Source organism: Caretta caretta, chromosome 5, assembly GCF_965140235.1.
Source record: "Caretta caretta isolate rCarCar2 chromosome 5, rCarCar1.hap1, whole genome shotgun sequence".
Lineage (NCBI taxonomy): Eukaryota > Metazoa > Chordata > Testudines > Cheloniidae > Caretta > Caretta caretta.
In genome coordinates, this window is record NC_134210.1 from 84,917,150 (window position 1) to 84,940,830 (window position 23,681).

Genomic DNA, 23,681 nt, shown 5'->3' on the forward strand with positions numbered 1-23,681 from the left:
AGACTCCTGACTGAAAGAACGGGACACATGCCTGGCCTCAAATTAGGTATTAAAAAGCTGATCTCAGTCAGGTAGCATAGAGCCGTTTCTTGTTAGTTAAGGAATGAGATGGAACAGGTTGGCAGCGTATAACCTAAGAGCAGGTAAAACTGTGCTTAACAAAAAAAAAAAAAAAGAAGCACAAGACTGTTTTCATTTACCCTGATTAGGACTTTCTTTTCTGTAACATTTTTTAATCATTCAGGAGTTAACCAACGCCCAATAAAGTCAATAGCAGTCTTTCCACTGGCTTCAATGGACATTGGATTAGGGCCTCAGACATTAAAACATGCAAGTAAAGTGATTTCTCAAACAATCTGTGTATTTTTCCTGAGTTGATACATAATACCGGCCAAGATTTTTAAAAATTGGTGCCTAAATAAGGATACAGGAGCCTAACTTTGGGGATCTAAATAAATAGCCCGATTTTAAGAGTGATGAGCACCCAAAAGTTGAAGGCCCTGGACAAAATGTGCACCAATACATATAATTAGCATATAACTGTTCATGCAAATTGGGAAATTAGGCAGATAAATGGCTCGCCATTTTGTATTTTTTTCCTGATTTTTTTTCATATACAAATTATATAACTATTAGCTCTTTTGTTTCTGATCCTGGGGTGAGCCTTTTTTTTGTCTGGGAAAGTTACCTATATAATCGGTCTGTTCTTGGAACCAGTTAGATTTGAGACGACTCTTTGTCTGGGAAAGTTACCTATATAATCGGTCTGTTCTTGGAACCAGTTAGATTTGAGACGACTCTAAGGAAACAATATTATTCAGCCAAGAGATCACTCTGTTTAGACTCTGTTCCTTGGCTTTGTCATCCAAGTCATCATGGTATACAATTACCTGCAATAGCTGAAGTAGGATGAAAAACTTGTAGAGCTTCTACTGGTGGTCTCATTCGGTGTCTAACCAACTGCTGCATGAAAATTCCTTGAAAATTTATACTGTGGCTGAGCCGGAGACTAAGTAAATGGAGTTGTGAGGGAGATGGGGGTTTTGTTTGTTTTTGCTTCCCACCTCCCCATCATTATAACCTCTGTGAAGTTCCAGTCAACTGAAGCATTTCTGGTGGTACACAGTCTGGTTGATCTTTACTGTCTCCATTTGGTAAAACAGTTCAGCTATGCAGTTTTCAAGCTACTTCACAGATAAAAATCATGTGGATTTGGACTGAACTATTGCTGCCACAGTAGCAAATCATATGTAGTGAGGATAAATATGAGGTCTTGCCTGCATGAGTTCCAGACAATGTTTTTCACTGAGGTGCTGTGAGAGTTACGAGCTGATTGACTGGCAATCCCTCGATTTGAGGATGATCTCTACCACGGATTTACATATGGGTCCTGAGATGACTCAGGAGTCTGATCCTGGAACCACAAATCTGCCCACAGTAGATACAGACATTTGTGGCGGGCCAGCAGCTTTCTGGGAGAAAGTTATTTCTTTTTCCTTACTCCTCTCTTTCTCTTTTCAGCTTCGAGGGCAAAGTACTTCTCCTCAAAGCAGGCCACTGCCTGATGGATGATGTGGCGCCATTGGGGTCGGTTGGTGGCTTGCTCTTCCCAGCTTGTGATGCCCACATCAGTTTTCTTAAGATACACTTTCAGTGTGTCTTTGTAGCATTTCCTCTGACCACCATGGGATCTCTGACCATGGATGAGCTGAGAGTAGAGGATTTATTTTGGGAGGCAAGAGCCTGGCATCCACACACAATGTCCAGCCCAGCAGAGTTGGTGCATGAAGTTCATTGCTTTAATGTTGGTGACATTGGCTTCAGCGAGGATGCTGGCATTAGTGTGGCAATCTTGCCACTTGACACAAAGGATCTTTCAGAGGCATCGTTGGTGATACCTTTCCAAACTCTTGAGGTGCTGTCGATAGGTCACCCAGGTTTCGCATCCATAGAGGAGCGTAGGAACAACAATTGTCTTATAGACCTGGATCTTGGTGTCCTGCCATACGTCGCAGTCTGTAAAAATGTGTCAGGAAAGCACTTGCTCACTGGATCCTGTGCTGTATCTCACTGTTGATTTTTGCATTTTGAGAAAGTTGGCTACTGAGGTAGCAAAAGTGCTCAACTATCTCCAAAGTCTGACTCTTGATGGTGATTTGCAGTAGGTCATATGCAAGGCCTGAAGCAGGTTGAGAGAGCACTTTAGTCATCTCAATATTGAGTGAGAGTCCTCGGCTTTGATAAGCTTGTGCAAGAAAATCCAGTATGGACTAAAGGTCATTCTCAGTGTGCACAAGGATGACACAATCATCAGCATACTGAATATCAGTAATTGATGCCCTGAAGACTTTACACTTGGAGTGGAGATGTTGAAGATTAAAGAGCCTCCCATCCATTCTATATTGAATGTCAACTCCATTGGAGAGGTGATCTTTAATGAGGACCAAAATGACTGCTAAGTAGATGGAAAACAGGGTTCGGGCAACAACACATCCGTGATTAACCCCAGTTTTGATGACAAACAGTTCTGTCCCAAGGCCATTACAGAGAACCGTGGCAGTCATCTGATCATGGAGAAGACTTAGGACCTTAATAAATATTGGAGGGCAGCCAAATCTGGCCAGCATCTTCCACAGGACTTCGTGATTGACAGAGTCAAAGGCCTTTGTCAAATCAATGAAAGCCATGTACAGGTACTGATTTTTCTCCCGAGATTTTTCCTGGATTTGGCGGGCCATGAAGATCATGTCGGTTGTCCCATGGGATGATCTAAAACTGCATTGAGATTCCGACAATATTTCCTCAGCAAGGGGAAGTAATTGGTTTAAGAGGATATGGGCAAGAATTTTCCCTGCTATAGATAGCAAGGCAATGCCTCGATAGTTTCCACATTCCGACTTATCTCCTTTCTTAAAGATTGTAACAGTGTTAGTGTTTCTCAAGTCTTCTGGAATCTTCTCATTATACCAGATATAAAGAAAAACTTTGTGAAGCTTCCCTATCAGTTCTTCACCTCCAAACTTACAGATTTCAGCTGGTATTCATGTGGTCCTGCTGCCTTGTTGTTCTTAGTTTGCATAATGGCTCATGGGAGGGTCAGCAAGAGATTCTCTTTCATGTCATTGAGGTACAAATTCGATGGTGGCATCAGAGACAGTTGACTCATGGTTCAGGAGTAACTCAAAATGCTCCTTCCATCTGGCTTTGATGGCTTCATTGTCCTTAAAATATGTTGAACCGTTTTGGGCTTGGAGTGGTGTGGATCCATGGGAGCATGGGCTGTAAATGGTCCTTATTGCCTGAAAGAAACTCCTCATGTCATGTTTATCAGCATAAAGCTCAATCTCCTTGGCCTTTTCTCACCACCACTTATTTTTGATGTCACAGATTTTCCTTTGGGCTTCCTTAAGCCTTGAGTTGCTTATATGACTCTTTCTTCTGCTGGTGTGATATGTTGTTTTGCCACATGTGATGAGCTCTTTTTTTCTGTAAAGCAGGCCCTGAATCTCAGCATCGTTCTCATCAAACCAATCTTGGTGATGGTGGGTGACATAGCCAATGGACTCAGCACATATCGAGAGAATAGCAGTTTTTAATCCCTTCTAGAGATTTTCATTATCATCATCAGCTGTAGATATAGCGGCAAACTTCTCTTGGAGACACTGCTGAAGTTTCTCCCAAGTCACTATATCTTCAAGGGACTTGATGCTGAATTTCTTTCATACTGATTTTGCCTGCTTGTGATGCCTTGAGGCAAGCTGGAAATTCATGATTGATCTAAGAAGGTGATGGTCAGTCCAACAGTCATCGGTTCCATGCATGGCCCTCAAGATGCGGACATCCTTCCGATCTCGAGCTCTAACAATAACATACTCAAGAAGGTTTCAATGCCTGGAGCGGGCGTTTCTCCAGGTGGTCTTCTACTTCTCACTTTGTCTAAAGAGGGTGTTCATGATGATCACGCCATGTTCTACGCATTTGCTCAGGAGGAAGATGGCATTGGAATTAGCCTTTCCTTCTCCTTCTTTTCCGATAGTGCCATTCTAGAGATCTGACTCCCGCCCGACTCTAATGTTAAAATCTCAAGAGGAGAATGATCTTGTCCTCCTTGGGAATTTTGGTCAAGATCTGTTAAGAATTGTTCCTTGATATCCTTGATAGAATCAAGTGTTGGGGCATACGCACTGATGACAGTAGCAGACTGCTTGTTGCAGAACTCAAGACAAAGAGTCATAAGACATTCATTGATTCCTACAGGAAATTCTGTAGACTGACTGACAAACTTATTCCTAATTGCAAAATCGACACCATGAATGTGCCTGTCCTCTGCAGATTTTCCTTTCCAGAAAAAGGTGTAGCCTCCCCCTTTTTCTCTCAGTTGACCTTCATCTGGGCACCTTGTCTCAATCAGGGCAGCGACATCGATGTTATATCTCACATGTTCCCGAGCGACAATAGCAGTTCTTCTTTCCAGCAGTACATTAGCTTTGTTATCCATCAGGGTGCGAACATTCCATGTAGCAAAAGTCACTGTCTTTTTATAGCTTCAACCGCAGGCAGAGTGATCCCACCGGATGCGGTAATCCAGCCAGGAATATATGAGACAGCCTAGGTTTAGGGCACCTTTTCTTGCCCTCTCCCCATGCAGGGTGAGCAGAGAGGATCCTAAAGAGGACTGCTCAGTCGTGATAGTAGCTGCCAAATTGCACCCCTGTCTCAGTCCAGGTGCCAGACAACCATCTAAGTACTGCCGCCTACATGCAGATTCATGGCTAGGGACTGCCAGATTCACTAATACTGTCCCTATCACCACTAGTCCATCGCCACAGGGCTTGGAAGATTGGAAAGATGTTATTCCTGTGGTAGAAGCCTGCGCATGATTTCTTTTAATGTGGGGAAGCTCGTGTGCCTACAGCAACCACATGATCATGACAAGTTAGAGGTCTGGGGCCCAGTGGCAGGGAAAGTCTGAGACGACTGGAGATCTCCACTTGCTGCAGCCTTCATCCGTTGAGATGAAGCCGTTGAGATCCGAGGACACTCTTCCACCTGATTCACCATTGAGGACTTGGAGAATTGGACTGAACTTTGTCTTGGACCTCCCCTCAGACCTGTTCACCTTGGGAGACCCTACCAGAAATATGAAGCTCCCAATAACTTAGCTCTGAGGATTATTGGACCATCACAACAAGGTGATGGTCCCCAAAGCTATGAGCCTCTTGGATGTTGAGGCACTGGGTTCATCACTGGAGGAGACTGCAAATATTACCCCGAGGGAAGCAGTGCCCCCATTTCTTAAAGAATTGGCTGTTTGATGACTGTTCAAGAAATGTTTTTTCCTTCCACATGGACAGTCTCTTCCTTTGGGGTGGGGGGGATGATTAGAGAAAAGATCGTGGTCATATAGCTCTAGCAATACCTGGAGTCCTTAGTTTTCCTAGATCAAGTCAATCTAGTTTTACATCTGGATATGATATAGAGTAGGGTGGTCAAATTTACTGACCCTCTGAGCTGCATACAATAATCTTCGTAACTTGAAGAGCCGGGTGTGCCTGCAGGGGCTCGTGGCTTCAGTCCTGTGGAGGTCACCTGCCAGGGCTTGGGGCTTCTGCCCTGCAGCAGTGTGGTGGGACTTGAGGCTTCTGCCCCATGGGAGGCACTTGCCAAGGCTCGGGGCCCCAGCAGGTGCACCCCACAGACCTGAAGGCCTGAGCCCCACGAGAGGGCAGAAGCCCTGAGCTTCTTTGCATTACAAACTGTGTATCACAATAGACCTAAAAGGAAAAGAGATGAGCATAGGTACTTTTTATATTATAACAACTTAAAATTTATCTTCTCAGTGATTTGTGCATAATAACATAACATTAATTAAACGGTAACTGTGCAGCTGATTTCGTTTAAAAATACAACAGCTTTAGCAAAAGGGTAAATAATGTCTTAAACATCACATATCATCTACAACCCATCCATCCACTGTGAGCTTAGCAAATGTCTTTAGGCATAAGCCACCTTAAAATCAAGAAAAAAATTAGCTGAACAGAAGGGAAATATAATTATGTCATTCAACTGTTTAACATACAGCGTAACTACTGGCTTGCTCATGAGCAGTAATAAAGAATTATGTCCAACAAACAGTCTATAAAGCGCAGGAGATTTTCTATAACATTTTATAACCTAATCATAAAAGACCACATTTCTCCTAACTCCTAGTCTGAACCTGAATCTCAAGATAAATATATTGCCTTCGCCCAGTGCAGCAGTTTCTTGGACAAGCTGGTGCCCCCAACAATGTTTGTATTGTCAGATCTTGTATCGTAGGCCCTGTGCACACTATGGTTGAAACCATGCTAATGATATTTAAACAGTGTTATTGAGGGTTCTAGTAAGATATCCCTGATCATTGTGCAAAGAAACCGTTTTCTTATAAGCATGTGATTAAAGTGAATCATTTTAACTGAATGCCAGATTGGAGGAAATTTCCACCTTTTGGACTGAGGTTCTTTTTTGGATGCCTGCTTTTTTGGGCTCATGTCATAATTCTGGTCCATCCATTATATGCTTTTCCATGGAAAGAGGAAAGTTTTGTTGCCTGCCAAGCAGTGGCCCAGATTGTGTGTGCTTGGGGTAAAAGCCATCTGGTAACAACATCCCCATTCTACCATGCTATCACATCAAACACAGTGCTCTGCCTCAGTTATTGTGTACTGTGCAGCTTCTGCTCCTGGAAGGTACTCTCCACCTGCAGTCAAGAGGAGACTTTCTCAGCTAGCAAAGCGTAGGACCTCAAGTATATGATTAATAGGAACTTTGCCAAAGCTTTCCCTGGATGGAGCTCTTCAAAAGGATGACCATCACTGGTATCAACAGAGAAAAGGACCAGAGTTATATGAAGATGGGTGACAACACTCATCTGTTCTGGAATTCTAATCCCAGGGAAACATGCCACTTTAACACCAGGTAACTAAAGGAAATTTTAAACAAAGATGGATATGGTAGACCATCCACACCACACATCCATGTAGCTGAATTAATTTCTGCTATTTGCTGTCCTCCTTTCATTCAACTTCCTCCTTTACCTGGTGATCAGGAAATGTGCCAGATCAATAGAGGTAATTTACTGGGATTATGTTACATAGATGTATGTATGGTACACGGCCAGGACTATTTCGATACTTATTGTAGTGATGAGGGCTATAAAATAAGTCTGAGCACTGTATGTATTAATTATCCTCACAACCCCTCTCTGAGGCAGGGAATTATTATCGCCATTTTACAGATCTGAAACTGAGGCAATGAGATTAAATTACTTGTTTTAGGTCACCAAAGGAGACTATGGCAGAGCCAAGAACTCAGCACTGATCTCCTGTGTCCCAGTCCAGTATCCCAACCCACAAAATGTAACACAGTAATTAGTATTATATGTGCAAACTTAGAAATGTTTGGTTTCTAAATACAAAAACTGTAAATGTTTGAAAATACACCAGAGAGTCATAGAACTGAAAGGGACCTCGAGAGGTCATCTAATCCAGTCCCCTGCACTCAAAGCAGGACTAAATATTATCTAGACCATCCCTGAAAGGTGTTTGTCCAACCTGCTCTTAAAAATCCCCAATTATAGAGATTCTACAACCTCCCTAGGCAATTTATTCCAGTGCTTAACCACCTTGACAGTTAGGAAGTTTTTCCTAATGTCCAACCTAAAACTCCCTTGCTGCAATTTAAGCACATTGCTCCTTGTCCTATCCTCAGAGGTTAAGAAGAACAATTTTTCTCCTTCCTCCTTGTAACAACCTTTTATGTACTTGAAAACTGTTATCATGTCCCCTCTGTCTTCTCTTCTCCAGACTAAACAAACCCAATTTTTTCAATCTTCCCTCATAGGTCATGTTTTCTAGACCTTTAATCATTTTTGTTGGTCTTTTCTGGACTTCTTCCAATTTGTCCACATCTTTCCTGAAATGTGGCACCCAGAACTGGACACAATACTCCAGTTGAGGCCTAATCTACGTGGAGTAGAGCGGAAGAATTACTTCTCGTGTCTTGCTTACAACACTCCAGCTAATACATCCCAGAATGATGTTTGGTTTTTTTGCAACAGTGTTACACTGTTGACTCATATTTAGCTTGTGATCCACTATGACCCCCAGATCCCTTTCCACAGTACTCCTTCCCAGACAGTCATTTCCCATTTTGTATGTGTGTAACTGATTGTTCCTTCCTAAGTGGAGTACATGGTACATCCAAAATCAGAAACAGCTGTTAGATCAAATTCTTCAACAGAGTTATCGTGTGCCAATGTGTGTAACTAGTTAAATGTCCTCTCTGCTGAGCTGCTCTAAACATGCCAGGCCTTTTACCAGCACCAGCAGGAGAAAGAGGCATATAAGTATTCAAGGCCTTGGAGCTGTAATTAGATATAAATATCTCAATTTTTAGGAATTTTCATTGTTTGCTTGAATGTTTGTTTTGTTTCCCTGGCAGCAGGGGCTTCACACACCTAACTCCCTTATCCCTGCTCATATCTTACCCCATGCTGAACTCCCATATTCCTGTACAATAGTGAGGAGAAAGTCTTATTGCATAACCTATTGGAACTTTCCTACAGATTTTTCTGTAGTAAGAAAACAGATTTCTTCTGTTAGTAAGACTTTAAGGTCTTGTATAAACTACATTTAACAACATCGATAGCTATGTAGTGGCATGGTTGATTTTACCCATGGTGTATGGGTAAAATTTTCAAAAGAGCCTATAGGCCTGTCAGTACTGCAACTGGAAGATGTGATTCCCAGCACTGGTACACAGACTTGTGCTAGCTCAGCTTCAATGAGTGTGTTAAAAATAGCATCATAGACACTGGAGCTCTGGAAAAGGCTCAGGCCAACCATCCAAGCTTGGACCCAGTGGGCAGCAAAACTTTGTCACTCATTACTTTAACAGCAACATGTTAAAGAGTGCAAGAGACAAAACATCCAACTAGGTGTTGTGAAATTAAGACAATCTTTGTCAGAGACAACATCTAATAGAGCTCATTGCCAATGTGGTGCTGGCAGACCCCTAAGACTCCTAAGCCTCACTGAACACTGACAAATGCCTAGCTGGAAATAAGTCAGTTTCACCTGTGTGTTAGTATTGTTAAAATAGATGTTAAGTTTATAAGAAATGTGTTCAGTGTTTGGACCTTATGAAATACTTGTCAGTTTCTGCATGCATTACTCTCACTTATTATATCTCTGTGCCATGTTAGAAGATAATATTTAAGTGTTTGCTTTGTAACTATAAAAGTGCTTGCTATGAAACTGGAAACCCCCACACCCATGAAGAGAGGATATGAACAAACCCTTGTTTAGGGTTGCCAGGTGTCCGGTTTTCGGTCAAAAAGCGACCCTGGCAGCTCTGATCAGCACTGCTGACCGGGCCGTTAAAAGTCTTGTTGGAGGTGCAGCGGGGCTAAGACAGGCTCCATGCCTACCCTGGCTCAGTGCAGCTCCTGGAAACGGCCAGTATGTCCCTGAAGCCAGGGGCAGCAGGCTTGTATAATTTTTGGTGGTGCCCAGAACGGGTCCAAGTCCCCACCTCCCCCACACCTGCCTAAGACTCTGGGAGGGATGGGGGGGTGGTTGGGGTGCAGGCTCTGGGGAAGAGTTTGGGTGCTGGGTGCAGACTCTGGGCTGGAGCAGAGGGCTGGAGTGCAGGAGGGGGTGTGGGCTCTGGGAGGGAGTTTGGGTGCAGGAGAGGGTGTGGGGTGCAGGCTCTGGGAGAGAATTTGGGTGCGGGAGGGTTGTGGGCTCTGGGAGGGCATTTGGGTGGTAGGTGTGGGCTCTGGGCTAGGATGGGGTTGGGGTGCAGGAGAGGGTGTGCGAGGGGAGTTGGGGTGCTGGGTATGGGAGTGGGTTTGGGTGCTGGGTGCGGGCTCTGGGCTGGGACAGACGGTTGGGGTGCAGCACGGGGTGCGGGGCTGGGCCGGGGATGAGGAGTTTGGGAAACAGCAGGGAGGCTACCCTGGAGCTGAGGTGGGGGGCCAGAGAGGAGGACTCCCCGCATCCTTCTCCCCGCTGGCAGCAGCCAGCTTGGGGGAGGTGCATGGGGGTGGCAGGCGGGGCCTGGGGAGAGACCCGGCCCCAAAGATTGGTAGAGCTGGGCCCCCTGGGCCCTGAATTTGCTGAAGCCCAGGCACCACGGGGCCCATATAACTCGCCCACCTCTGCCTGCGGCCCTGAGGTGCAGGAGTAGCCAAGGAGGCTCTGCATGCTGCCCCTACCCCAAGCGTTGGCTCTGCAGCTCCCATTGGCTGGGAACTGTGGCCAATGGGAGCGGTGGGGCCAGTGCCTGTGGGTGAGGGCAGTGCATGGAGCCCCCTGGCTGCCCCTGTGCCTAGGGGCCACAGGGACATGCCGGCTTCTTCTGGGAGCCGCCTGAGGTAAGCGCCACCTGGAGCCAGCACTCCAAACCTTCTTCCCCAGCCCTGAGCCCCCTCCTGCACCCAAACTCCCTCCCAGAACAAGTACCCCCTCCCATACTCCAAACCCTTTGGCCCCAGTCCGGAGCCCCCTCCTGTACCCCAAACCCACCATCCCTGGCCCCACAAAAGAGCCCCCACACCCAGCTGGAGCCCAACCCCCTCCCACAACCTGAACCCCTCATTTGTGGGCCCACCCCTGAGCCTGCACCCCCAACTGGAGCGCTTACCCCCTTCTGCACTCCAATCTCCTGCCCCAGCCCAGTGAAAATAAACAAGTGAGTGAGGGGGGAGGGAAAGTGAGCAACGGAGGGAGGGATGGAGTGAGCGGGGGTGGGGCCTCAGGGCAAGGGTGTTCAGTTTTCTGCAATCAGAAAGTTGGCAACCCTACTTGTCCCATCACAATGTGAACTCTGGGGGAAGGGAATAAAAATTCCTGACCAGAAGGATCACTGGTCAGTTTTCAGAATGGAGAGAGGTAAATAGTGGTGTCTCACAGGGGTCTGTACTGGGAACAGTCCTATTCAACATACTCATAAATGATCTGGAAAAAGGGGTAAACAGCAAAGTGGCAAAATTTGCAGACGATATAAAACTACTCAAGATAGTTAAATCCCAGGCAGACTGCAGAGAGCTACAAAAGGATCTCTCAAAACTGGGTGAATGGGCAACAAAATGGCAGATGAAATTCAATGTTGATAAATGCAAAGTAATGCACATTGGAAAACATAATCCCAACAATACATGTAAAATGATGGGGTCTAGATTAGCTGTTACCATTCAAGAAAGAGATCTTGGAGTCATTGTGGATAGTTCTCTGAAAACATTCACTCAATGTGCAGCGGCAGCCAAAAAAGTGAACAGAATGTTGGGAATCATTAAGAAACGGATAGATAATAACACAGAAAATATCATATTGCCTCTATATAAATCCACATCTTGAATACTGTGTGCAGATATGGTCACCCCATCTCAGAAAGATATACTGGAATTGGAAAAGGTTCAGAAAAGGGCCACAAAAATGATTCGGGGTATGGAATGACTGCCATACGAGGAGCGATTAATAATACTGGGACTTTTCAGCTTGGAAAAGAGATGACTAAGGGGGGATACAATAGAGGTCTATAAAATTATGACTGGTGTGAAGAAAGTAAATAAGGAAGTGTTATTTACTCCTTCTCATAACACCAGAACTAGGGGGTCACTAAATGAAATTAATAGGCAGCAGGTTTAAAACAAACAAAAGGAAGTATTTTTTCACACAATGCGGAGTCAACCTGTGGAACTCCTTGCCAGGTGATGTTATGAAGGCCAAGACTTCAAAAAAGAACTAGATAAAATTAATTGAGGATAGGTCCATCAATGGCTATTAGCCAGGATGGGCAGGGATGGTGTCTCTAGCCTCTGTTTTCCAGAAGCTGGGAATGGGCGACAGAGGATAGATCACTTGATTACCTGTTCTATTCATTCCCTGTGGGGCACCTGGCATTGGCCACTGTCAGAAGACAGGATACTGGGATAGATGGACCTTTGGTCTGACCCAGTATGGCTGTTCTTATGTTAACTATCACTATGCTGCTTGGAATTTGGAAAGTTCAATATTTCTAAGCATAAACAAGGGATCCTCAATATACTTAGCTTGGGTTAGCCCTAAAAGGACATATAGTGCTTGTACATTACAGCAGCTTGTATTACTTTTGAAGCTTAAGACTGTAATTCATTTGTGTGTATGATTACCTGCTTTAACCTTTTAAAGAGCTCTCATCTATTTCCTAGTTAATAAATCTTTTAGTTAGTTTATTACAGGGTTGGCTATAAGCACTGTCTTTGGTGAGAGATCTTAGGTAAAATTGACCTGGGGTAAGTGACTGTCCTTTGAGAATGGCAATAACCTGAATATTACTGTGATTTTTTATGTAAGGGACCATCTATCACAAAGCAGGCTTGCCTGGATGGCAAGATAGACTTGACTGCCCAAGACTCCATATAAAAGCTGTTATAGTGTTTGAGGAGTACACACTTGATGGTTGGTGAAATCTAATGATAGAACACACAACCAATTTGGGGTTTGTGCCCTGGTTTGTAAAACTCTACCCTGAGGTTGACACCCACATTCATGAGCCACTCCAGACAACTTGACAGCCAGAAGGATAAAGGCCCTAACAGAACAGACCTTTTACAAAGACAATTAATTTACACCTTGTGAGAAATGCACAAGTGGTTTACCCTAAAAAGCAAGAACTGACTCAGAAGGAATATGCATTTTGCTATAAACGTTTTTGAAGTCCCTTCTCTCCTTAGTGAACAACTGCCATTAACTTCACATGTACTCATCCACAGAAGGATCAGACTACTTAACTACAGAGGAGAATGTGGGAAATTGTGTGATTCAGTTTACCTACTCACTGTTGTATTGCCACCTACTTGATCTGAAGTTAACTTTTTTCCAGAGACACTCTTTGTGCTAAAGAGACAGGAAGGTGTGCCTGAATGTCTCATTCAGAGGCAGACAGTCATTAAGGACTATCAGCAAGTTTGTAAGCCAGATGTACAGGCAGAACAAAGCGGTAGCTGCACAGCTGTTTCCTGGGGGCAGTTCGGAGACGGACCGGCTGCATGTTTCCCCGCCAACTCAGATGGTACATCACGGAGTGCCTGGAGAGGCTTGGGGAGTGGTGGAGATGGCAAGGTCAGGAGGGTCAGGAGTAAAGGGAGGGCAGGGAGCATCCTCCCACAAGACCCGCTTGAGGAAAACATGAGAGGAGGGTAGGAGGGCGAGACCGCACTCCTGGCGTATGTGATGGGGAACACAAAGGGTGGAGAACCCCATGCGCTGGCTGAGTGCTACAGAGTCCCCCCGACTGTAGTCCAGGAAGTCGCCAATCCTGATACTACTAGCCAGGACCAGCCTCCGATGCACCAAGGGGAACTTAGCCACCTGCACACCTAGATGGCGGTTGTGTAGCAGGTGCTCTGCAAGGAGGCCCTCCCCTTAGTGCCCTCCACAGAGCTGGTTGCCAAGACTAGCTTCCAGGTCTGGAGGTGGTCCTGGTAAAAGACGAGCAGCTCAGAGAGGTCTTGTGGGAGACCCCTTGGGTGGAGATAGAAAAGCTGCTGGTCATATCAGAGCCCTCTGAGGCAGTGGAGGAAGGTGTGTGCCATAAAGGAGTCTCTGCAGGGCCTAGAGGCAGAAGACAGGGACCAGACTGCAAAGCAGAGCAGACCCTGTCCATCCTCCTCCAGTGGGAGGCTCAGGACACCCGCAGAGACTCAGTGCAGTCCTGGACAGAAGACTGCACTGGATCCTACAGTGCCTGCAAGGGTGGAACTTGGTGAAAGGGTGTGGTTAAGCAACAGGGTTGGGGGCAAAGGTGGTTAGGTCATGGGGTCCCACTTCTGAGCAAGGCTACTAGACAGAATCTATGCCCACGGAGCAAGCCTAGAGACCAAGGAGACTGTGCTTTGAGACTACCAAGACCAAAGGGGAGCTTAAAAGCACACATCCAGTGTTAGGCTCCAAACACAGCAGCCTGGTGAGGGTTGTGACAACTACAACTTGAATTGCTGAGTGATGTAGAAAAATCTGTGAGACTCAAGGGCTACAGTAGGTCCTCCTTCCCACTCCCCACCCTGTTGTACAGGTAATTCATAATTTTGCAGCTGGATTCCTGAAAACTCTAATATCAATAGAAATACACATGAAAACATGTTAAAGATTTTGTTATTGTTTTCTGATTTCAGAAATGGATGATGCCTTCACCCCCCTGAGTTTGATCAATGCATCTAGGAAGGGTGGCGGTCATAGGGAGTAAAGGGGGTGGCAGAGAAAAGAGGAAGAAACTACCACTACTGCAAAAATAACTATAAGAGTGGCCATTAACAGATAAACCTCCCCCTTCCCCACCAACATGGCATAATTTTCTCAATAGCAAATGAGCGTGGTGGTGTGTTTTTTACCAGGCTTCAATGCCAGTTTTCTGATGTGTCTGTCTTGGGCTATTCTATCACCTTGGTCTCATCCCCAAACAGGTCCTGAGACTCCAACTGAACTCTGACAGGCTAGGCACAGAAAGACCAGATTCCAGCTCGTCTTGGTCCAACCCACTGTCTTCTGGGTCTGTATGTTTCCTCCTTTCCCAATGACCCTGCCTGAAGCCCTTAAACTGTCCATTGTGAAAGCAGGGTCCATGACTGTAGTGCTGCTAATAATGTGATCCATCTCATTGTCATATGAGCATGTTATCAGATAATTACCAGAATGGAAAATATGGTTCTTGATCTTCCAGTAGAACATTTTAATCTCTTTGCTTTTTCTCCCAGCACCGAGGTCCTGTTTGCTGAATTCCATGCTCAGACCCATGCTTCAGCTCCTGAAATTGTAGGCCGTGCCAGAAACATACCAGAAATCCACCAGTACTTTGGTAGAGGCCTCTGGCCAGGTGGCAGCCTGCTAAGATGATGTCTTCTTGGGGGCTGGCCTCAAAAAAAGGATCTCTGTATCATAGATGTATGAGTGAAGTTGCTGGTAGTGGAAGCCAGATATGAACATGTGGAACTAAGGCTGAGCAGAACTATATGCAGAGGTAAGTGACTTCTAGTCAGGAAACAGATCATGGCAATAAAAGAATAGGAGGCGGGACACCCTGGGGGATTGTGAGAAGTCACTGGCAGGCAAGTTGCTCTTGATTGTTGTGTAGCAGTGCTAACCTATGTCCACGCTTACAGGTTGGTCATGTTAATAGCGAATGAGAGAGGCTCAGTTGACTTGTGTCACTCAGTATCTGTTACTACCACCAACACACAGAAATGTTTGGGTTTTGGTGTGTGGATGGAGTCCAGTTAACAGGAACACTTGAGCTTTATGTAGTGTTAACTCATTAGTGAAGCTCTTGGAGAGATTTTCCATGTGCTATAACTTCTTCCTCCACAATTGGAGTTTATATAAAGAAATTATTTCACTAATGAGGAGCATCAGTGTCTATATTTTCAGAAAATCTTTACAAATAAAAGTGTTTTTTTAACCCTTTTGGAACTAAGCTTGTCTTCCATTTGCTACTCTTACTTTAACACTGTGTGGGAAGAACTAAACCACAGTGAAATATCAGGGAACTAGAATACATGGAAAAGTGTGTTTCCATCCAAATCTTCTGACTCATGCTTAAAATGCCAGTCTAAAGAAAGGAATTGGTTATACTGCAAACTGCATTGTGGCACAAAAACAAAACAGTTATATGAATGTCACACGGTTGGTAAAAGGTGACATAATACAAAGAGGGGAATGACCTACTTTAAGAAGCATATATGCTTAGTTTCTCTTGTTTTTTAACTTTACACAAAGTATTGAAAAATCAATCTTACAGATTTTATTATATCAGAAAGATATAAGTCTACAATTCTCAAAGGGGTCTGCACCTCCATTTGAAACTTTTTAAGGGTACATACATGAAAAAAGATAGAAAACAACTGCACTATTTTACAGAGGTTTCCCTTCATCAGAAAGCAGTCAGCAGGGGCACTACTGAGCATCTGCATCAGGGAAAGGACTGCAGCTGCTCCAAGAGCTTCTGGTTCATACCAAGACTACTCCTTGTATCAGGACCGCAGTGGGTGGTGGTACTACTTACTTCCTCCATACAGGGAGGGGGGATCTGATTAAAACATTTCAGTTTAAAAATCACATATTGTGGCTTTGGGGATACACTTTAAATCCATAATCAAATACTAATTTTCTTCTTAAATCCCCCTTGAGGGCCACACCACTGTACACTAATTACAGCTCTAACAACTTTCCTTAGCTCCTATGAGTATGAAACAATTCTGAATTGAATTTATTTTTTTCAGATCTAAAAAGATATGCTCTAGCGAAGTTATGGGCTTGATGCAGGAATCACTTGATGAAATTCTCTAGCCAGTGTTATATAGGAGGTCAGATTAAATTATCATAATGGTCCCTTCTGTCCTTAAAACCTATAAAATTATAAATTTGCATTAGAATCAAAGAAGGTTGAGCCTCCTTCTCTATTTACCTAGAGAGATGTGGTTAGAAACCACTGCAAAAATAGCCCCTATCTACAGTGATTTGATTGTAATGATTGATTTATAAAGTGTCAGCAAAGTGCTTGGCACTGTACAAGATGGTTTGTGTCTGCAGAGCTTACATTCTCAGGCTCATATCCTTCAACTTGTTCCATGTGGCTAGAACTGTATGGAACAAGTTACAAGATCAGGACCTAGAAGACAGACAAAAGAGACATAATGCATCAGGCAAGCCAGAGGTTTGACTACAACTTGATTATAAATCTTTTAGTTTAATCATTCACATGAAAAAACAGACAAATTTCTAAGTCACTCAAACAAAGTTTAGGAGACAAGAGGAAAATCAGACATAGAAATGAGGTGTACTGTCAAAGGCTCTGTCTGTACTAGTGGAATAACACACTAAAAACTGGTTCAAAAGCATTTTAACATGGCATCGCTGGAGGGGAAGGATGGTTCAGCAGTCGGGACCCTACACTTAGAACTCCGGAAACACAAGTTGAATTCCCAGTTCTGCCACAAGTCCCCTGTGGGGCCTTGGACAATTCACCTTGAATGGTATCTTGAAATGTGTTAACTATGTGTGCTAAAAAATCTGTTTCACTCTGTATTTAGCAGTGATGCTCAGAGAGCTTGTCTACACTACAAAATTAGGATGACTTAAATTAGGCCACCGCCATCACTGAATCAGCTGTTGGTGTCCACACTACCCTCTTTCTGCTGGTATTGCGCATCCTCACCAGGGGCACTTGCACTGAAGTGGGGCACTGACAGCTGTACAGGGGGCTGACAACCCTGCAGGCTGATAGCCTGAGCCCAGCACAGGGCTCAATTTCACAGCAGGGAAATTGATATTCTTGTCAGTTTCATGGCTGCTATTATTTCTCATTTCCACTCTGGCTGTCAGTCCTGGGGCTGGGAGGGCTACAGCTGTGAGCTCCCGGCAGGGGTGACAGCCAACAGGTGATGTAAGTAACTCAGTGTCTACACAGACACTGCATTGTCCTAACTACTTTGACCTAAGCGCTATGCCTCCCGCGCAGGTGGAGTTATTAAGTTGGTGTAGTGGGTGATTTACATCAGCATGAGCACCATTGTAGTGTAGATACTAACAGAGTTAGGTTGACATAAGCTGTCTTATATCAACCTAACTCTGTAGTGTAGACCAGGCCTGAGTTAGTTTCCCAGACATGAAGAAGAGCTCTGCGTAGCTCAAAAGCTTGTCTCTCTCACCAACAGTTTTACCTCACCCACCTTGTCTCTCTTAACGACCTGGGACAAGTCATTTCGCCATCTAAAAAATGGCAATAGAATACTTCCCTGCCTGGGGGGAGCGGTGTTGCGAGGCTAACTCCATTAAGGATTGCGAAGTGCATTGACTGTTACTGATGAAAAATGCTCTACAAAATCTAGGTCCAATTATTATCTGAGCCAAGCCGCGGCCCCAGCATTGTGCCTCTGGGACCAGAAACCAAACTCGCGGTGCTTCAGAGGGGCTATGAAGGGGGTGACTGCAGGGGGGCTGGGTCTTGCGCCGTGTGCCAGTGGGGAGGAGCAATGATAGGGGCAGGGTTCCCCCAAGCAGCCAAGGGGTCACCGGGGATTGGTCCCCGCTCACTGGCCCTGGGTGCCTGGTCACACAGGCTCAGCCACAGGGGGCATGGCTGGAAGGCTCCTGGCATGAGGGGGGGAGGCAGGGGGCCGGGGCCCAGATCGCGAGGCGTGGCTGACTCTGCGCGTGGCGACTGGTGGGCGGGGCGCTCGCGCTCCCAGGGTGACCGTTACCGTGCCTTCCGCTGTCTGGGGTCGCGCGTGGGAGGGAGCGGTGCGTGCCGTCGGGTCACGTGGTGTGTGTGAACGTTGGGGGGAGGGGTGGCTCCGCGGCACGAAGAGGGAGCAGCATGGCGGCATCCCTGGGCGGCCTGGGCCTCCTGCAGGGCAGAGTCAGATTGGCTGCGGCAGCCGCTGCCGCCTCGTCTCTCAGCCGGCCGGGCCCGCAGGGGCTGGTGCGGGGAGGGGCCGCTTGTTCTACGACCGGGAGGGGCTACAGCTCCGAGGCCAAGGGGGAGGAGGAGCTGCGGGTCCGGTACCTGGATGAGGAGAACCAAGGTAACGGCAGCCCGGGCCGGGGGGAGGCTGCTCCGCCGAGAACTGCGGGCCAGGGGTGCAGCTGCCCATCACTGCGCGCTGGACGCTGCAGAGAGAGCCCTGGGACTGGTGTCACCCCCCGCCCCCATTCGCTTGGTGCATCAGTGCGATCCGCCGGAGGCCCGTGGTGTCAGCCGCCCGGCGCAGCGCGCTGATCTCGGGGCAGCTGATGGATGGGGCTGGCCCTTTAAATGCATGGCGGTGAGGGGGGAGACGAGTGGCTGCTCCGCCTCCACACGCTGCCCATACGCAGTGCGTCCCCTGGGGAGGGGGGGCGCGGATGGGCGGTGGAGTGGGAGCAGCTGTTTTTTGCACTTACACCGCAGTGCTGCAGCAACCCCGTAGGCTGCCAGCCCCCTCTGAATTAGCCCGTCCGCGCTCCCAGGCCTTGCTGCTCTGAGGGCATGAATCTGGGCCCCCCCTGTGTGCCATAACATAGTGCCTTCCGCACCTACAGTGGTCGTGGGGCACTTTATCATCCCCACCCTCTTCCTGGAGCGTCTGAGAAGTCTCAGGAGCGCTCACACCCTGGGAGCAGCAGGCATGCAAGTAGGGGCCCTGCTATACCCTTCCGTAGCAGGGGTGTGTCTACACTGAGTGGTGATCCTAGTCTGCTATACTCTTTTTCTGCCACAGATGAAGCCCTTTGCTGGGATAGGGTTGGCAAAGATCGCTAGAGCAGTAGGTCTTGGAGTTGGTTATACTGAGATTTCCGGTGCAATCTACATCTCTCACCAGTTGTTTCAAGCTTTCTGTAGGCTCAGGCAAACATCACTACATTAGCGGCAAAGAGTCCTGTGGTACCTTTTAGACTAACAGACTTATTGGAGCATAAGCTTTCGTGTCGGGTATTCACCCACGAAAGCTTATGCTCCAATATGTCTGTTAGTGTACAAGGTGCCACAGGACTCTTTGCCGCTTTTACAGATCCAGACCTAACACAGCTACCCCTCTGATACTTGATCACTACAGTAGTTATGCATGGGTTGTTTTTTCATGCTTTTCTTAACCACGAGCATTAGAAACATTTTTTCCTTAAATGAAAGCTAAGATTCTGACCTCATCACCAGACTTCAGGTGTTGTGGCCCTAGGTATGGGCCTCTTGTGCCAGTGGCTTAATCTCGCCTTGGAATTCGTCCCTGCACCACTGATACACCTGCTCTCATCTTCTTCCAATACCATGATGATCCTGCTGCTACAGTCCACATTTTGCAACCAGCTATAAAAGTGTTGAAATTTTTCAAATTTAAAAATTTCAGTGACATTTTGAATTATGGGGAAGAAAGGGGTAAAGATCTTGGCAAAGTGTTGGTGAAATGTTTCCTGTCTAACCAGCTGTAAACATTATATAATAACTATGCCTACAAAAGGTTATGATTTTAATATATAGTATATTGTGACAGTGCATTGCTAGAAGTACATCCTGTGCCCTGTTGGGAAACTGAGAATCCCTCTTTTAAATGTTATAAAACACCCATATTTAGTCTTGTGGGGTTGTGAAATATTTGACCTTAAATTGTTCACTGGCACATGATTGAATAGTGCTTGAAATAGTGACTATTTGAAGCTGCTCAGGGGCTGACGATGTTAACAGAGTCCTGTACTTTCAGCGAAGATGGATTACTAGTTAGAGTGTGAGTCAGGTGATCAAAGATACAAGACATACAGTACTGCATTTACCTTCAGTTTATTCTTGAATGCATGTGATGGTGTACTGTAGATTGCATTATACAGGGGGTTGAAGAGTGTTGGGTGTTTTTGTTTTTAAATGCTTTCCTCCTTCCCAGCATATACCCATCCCTGTTAGTCAAAACAAAATAGAATCATAGAAATGAAGGATTGGAAGGGACCTCAATATGTCATCTAGTCTAGTTCCTTGCACTGAGGCAGGACTAAATATTATCTAGATGATCCCTGACAGGTGTTTGAAGGTTTTTAAGAACAGGTTAGACGATGGAGATTCCACAATCTCTCTTGGTAATTTGCTCCACTTACTCTTACACTTAGGAAGCTCTTTCTAATGTCTAACCTAAATCTCCCTGGCTGCAATTTAAACCCATTACTTCTTGTCTGTCCTCAGTGGTTAAAGAGAACAGTTTATTGCCCTCCTTTTGAAAACTTATCACATCCTCCCTCGGTCTTCTCTTCTCTAGACTGAACAAACCCAATTTTTTCAATCTTTTCTCATAGGTCATGTTTTCTAGACCCTTAATAATTTTTGTTTCTTTCCAATTTGTCCATATCTTTCCTGAAGTTTGGTGCCCAGAACTGGACATAGTACTCTAAATCAGGCCTTCTAAGTGCTGAGTAGAATGGAAGAATTACTTCTTGTGTTTTGTGTACAACACTTTAGCTCAAGGGGTCGGCAACCTTTCAGAAGTGGTGTGTCGAGACTTCATTTATTCACTCTAATTTAAGGTTTCGCGTGCCAGTGATACATTTTAACGTTTTTAGAAGGTCTCTGTCTATAAGTCTATAATATATAACTAAACTAGTGTTGTATGTAAAGTAAATAAGGTTTTAAAAATGTTTAAGAACCTCATTTAAAATTAAATTAAAATGCAGAGCCCCCCGGACTGGTGGCCAGGACCCTGGCAGTGTGAGTGCCACTGAAAATCAGCTCGCATGCTGCAGGTTGCCTACCCCAGCTTTAGCTAATACATTCCAGAATGTTGGTTGTTTGTTTGGTTTTTTGTTTTTTGCAACACTATTACATCAGTGTACACTTCCAGCTTGACTGTGAACGATTGATAACTACTCTCTGAGTATGATTTCCCCCACCAGTTCTGCACCCACGATGTAGTAGGTCGTCTAGGCTATATTTCCTCAGTTTGCTTATGAGAAGGTCATGTGAGACATCATCCAAAACCTTTCTAAAGCAGAGAGATATTATTACCCTGTCAGAGAAAGATTTTTAGATTGTGTTGATGTGATTTGTTTTGGGAAAATCCATGTTGACTTACTTACTTTTCTTTTCTTCTAGGTGCTTCCAAATTGGTTCGTTGATTATTTGTTTCATTATCTTTCTGGATACTGAAGTTAAGCTGACTGGTCTAATTCCCCTTTTTATAGATAGGTACTATATTTTCCCTTTCCAGTCCTCTGGGAATTGCTGATGGCTCGGAGATCTCTTTAGCCAGTTCCTTAATAATTCTAGGATGTATTTTGTCATGCCCTACCAACTTGAAGACATCTAACTTGTCTAAGTAATTCTTACCTTGTTCTTTCCTTATTTTAGCCTCAGATCCTACCCCATTTACACTGATGTTCACTATGTTAGTTGTCTGATCGCTGCTAAGCTTTTTGGTGAAAACCGGAACAATAAACGGCATTTAACACTTCAGCCACTGCTGCGTTTTCTCTTGTTGTCTTTCCCTCCTCCATGGGTAATAGTCCTGCTCTGTCCCTGGTCTTCCTCTTTCTTTAAATGTGTTTGGAAAATGTTTTCTTGTTACCATTTATTTATTAGCTAGTTTAATCTCATTTTGTGCCTTGGCCTTTCTAATTTTGTCCCTACATGCTTGTTCGTTTTTTGTTTTTTTGTTTTTAATATTCATCCTTCATAATTTATCCTAGTTTCCGTTATTTGTGTGATTTTTTGGGGGGGTTTGTTTTTGTTTCAGGTCACTGGAGATCTCCTGGTTAAGTCAGTATGGTCTCTTACCATATGTCCTGGCTTTCCTACACATTGGGATAGTTTGCTCTTGTGCCCTTAATAATTTTTCTCTCTAAAAAACTGCCACCTCTCTTGTTTCCCATGGGATCTTCGCAGTCAGTTCTCTGAATTTGCTAAAGTCTGCCTTCCTGAAGTCTGTTGTCTTTATTCTGCTGTTTTCCTTCCTTCATTCCTTAGAATAATGAATTCTATCCTTTCATGGTCACTGTTACCCAAACTTCCTTCCACTTTCAAAATCTCAATCAGTTCCTTACCGTTTGTGCAAATCAAATCTAGAACAAGCTATCCCCAGTTGCTGTCTCCACCTTCTTGTAATAAAAAGTTGCCTTCAATGCATTTCAAGAACTTTTTTGTTTAATCTGTGTTCTGTTTTATTTTCCCAACAGACATCTGGGGAGTTGAAGTCCCCCATTATCACCAAGTCCTGTGCTTTGGATGATATTGTTAGTTGTTTAAAAAAAGCCTCATTCACCTCTCTTCCTGGTTAGGTGGTCAATAGTAATATTGCCATAATATCTTGCTTCTCTTTTATCCCTTTTAGCCGTACCTGGAGATGTTCAACTGGTCTACCTTCCCCTTCTATTGTGACTTCAGTGCAAATGTATGCATGTACAAGGCAACTGCTCCTCCCTTTTTCCCTAGCCTGTCCTTCCTGAACAAGCTATACCCTTCTCTACCAATATTCCAGTCATCCGAATTATCACACCAAGTCAGATCTGTGATGCCAATTATGTTGTAATTTTGATTAGTCACTAATATTTCTAGTTCTTTCTATTTTCTAATGCAAAAAGAATGGAGATTAGACAGACAGCTAAGATGTTTGTTAGATTTCCCTTCTATATTTCTTCTTGACTCTCCTTTGTCCCTGTTATGATTGCCCATGTTCCCGCCCCAGGTTCCATCCCTTCACCTGTGGGCATATGTCTCCTGCTCTTGTCAAACCTAATTTGAAGCCTGCCTCAGTAGGTTTGCCAGTCTGTATCTGAAGAGACTCTTTGCCATCTTTGCTCAGCAGTCCATCTTCTCAGAACAGTGTCCCATGGTTGAGGAAGCGGAAGCCCTCCTGGCAACATCATCCATGCAGCCATGGATATCTTTCTCTGCCTGGGCCCTACCCTTGATTGGAAGGACCAATGAAAACACCAACTGTGCCCCAATTCCCTCACACTCACTCCAGAACTGTGTAGTCACTTCTGATCTACTCAGTCACGTCTTGCAGAATTATTAGTACTCACATGGAAGACCACTGTGGGGTAGTAGTCAGAGGGTCAAATGATCCTTGGCAGTCCTTCCGTAATGTCTTGTATATGGGTCCCTGGCAGGCAACACACCTCCCAGGATGCCAAGTCAGGCTAGCAGAGGGG

At 45.1% G+C, this 23,681-nt stretch overlaps 1 protein-coding gene across 6 annotated transcripts in view; it reads left to right on the forward strand.

Moving 5' to 3' along the window:
• Positions 1-23,681, forward strand: part of AUH (AU RNA binding methylglutaconyl-CoA hydratase) — a 510,281-nt gene that overhangs the window by 303,725 nt on the left and 182,875 nt on the right. The window contains exon 1 of one of the 6 annotated variants that reach the window (XM_048849845.2): positions 18,306-18,601. The exons of 2 other annotated variants lie outside the window; for them this stretch is intronic. In XM_048849845.2, the coding sequence (XP_048705802.1) occupies positions 18,394-18,601 (208 nt within the window). In that variant the 5' untranslated portion in view covers positions 18,306-18,393. Of the gene's footprint in view, positions 1-18,305; positions 18,602-23,681 lie in introns of those variants that run through there. 3 more of the 6 variants (XM_048849846.2, XM_048849844.2, XM_048849847.2) reach the window with 3 other exon arrangements.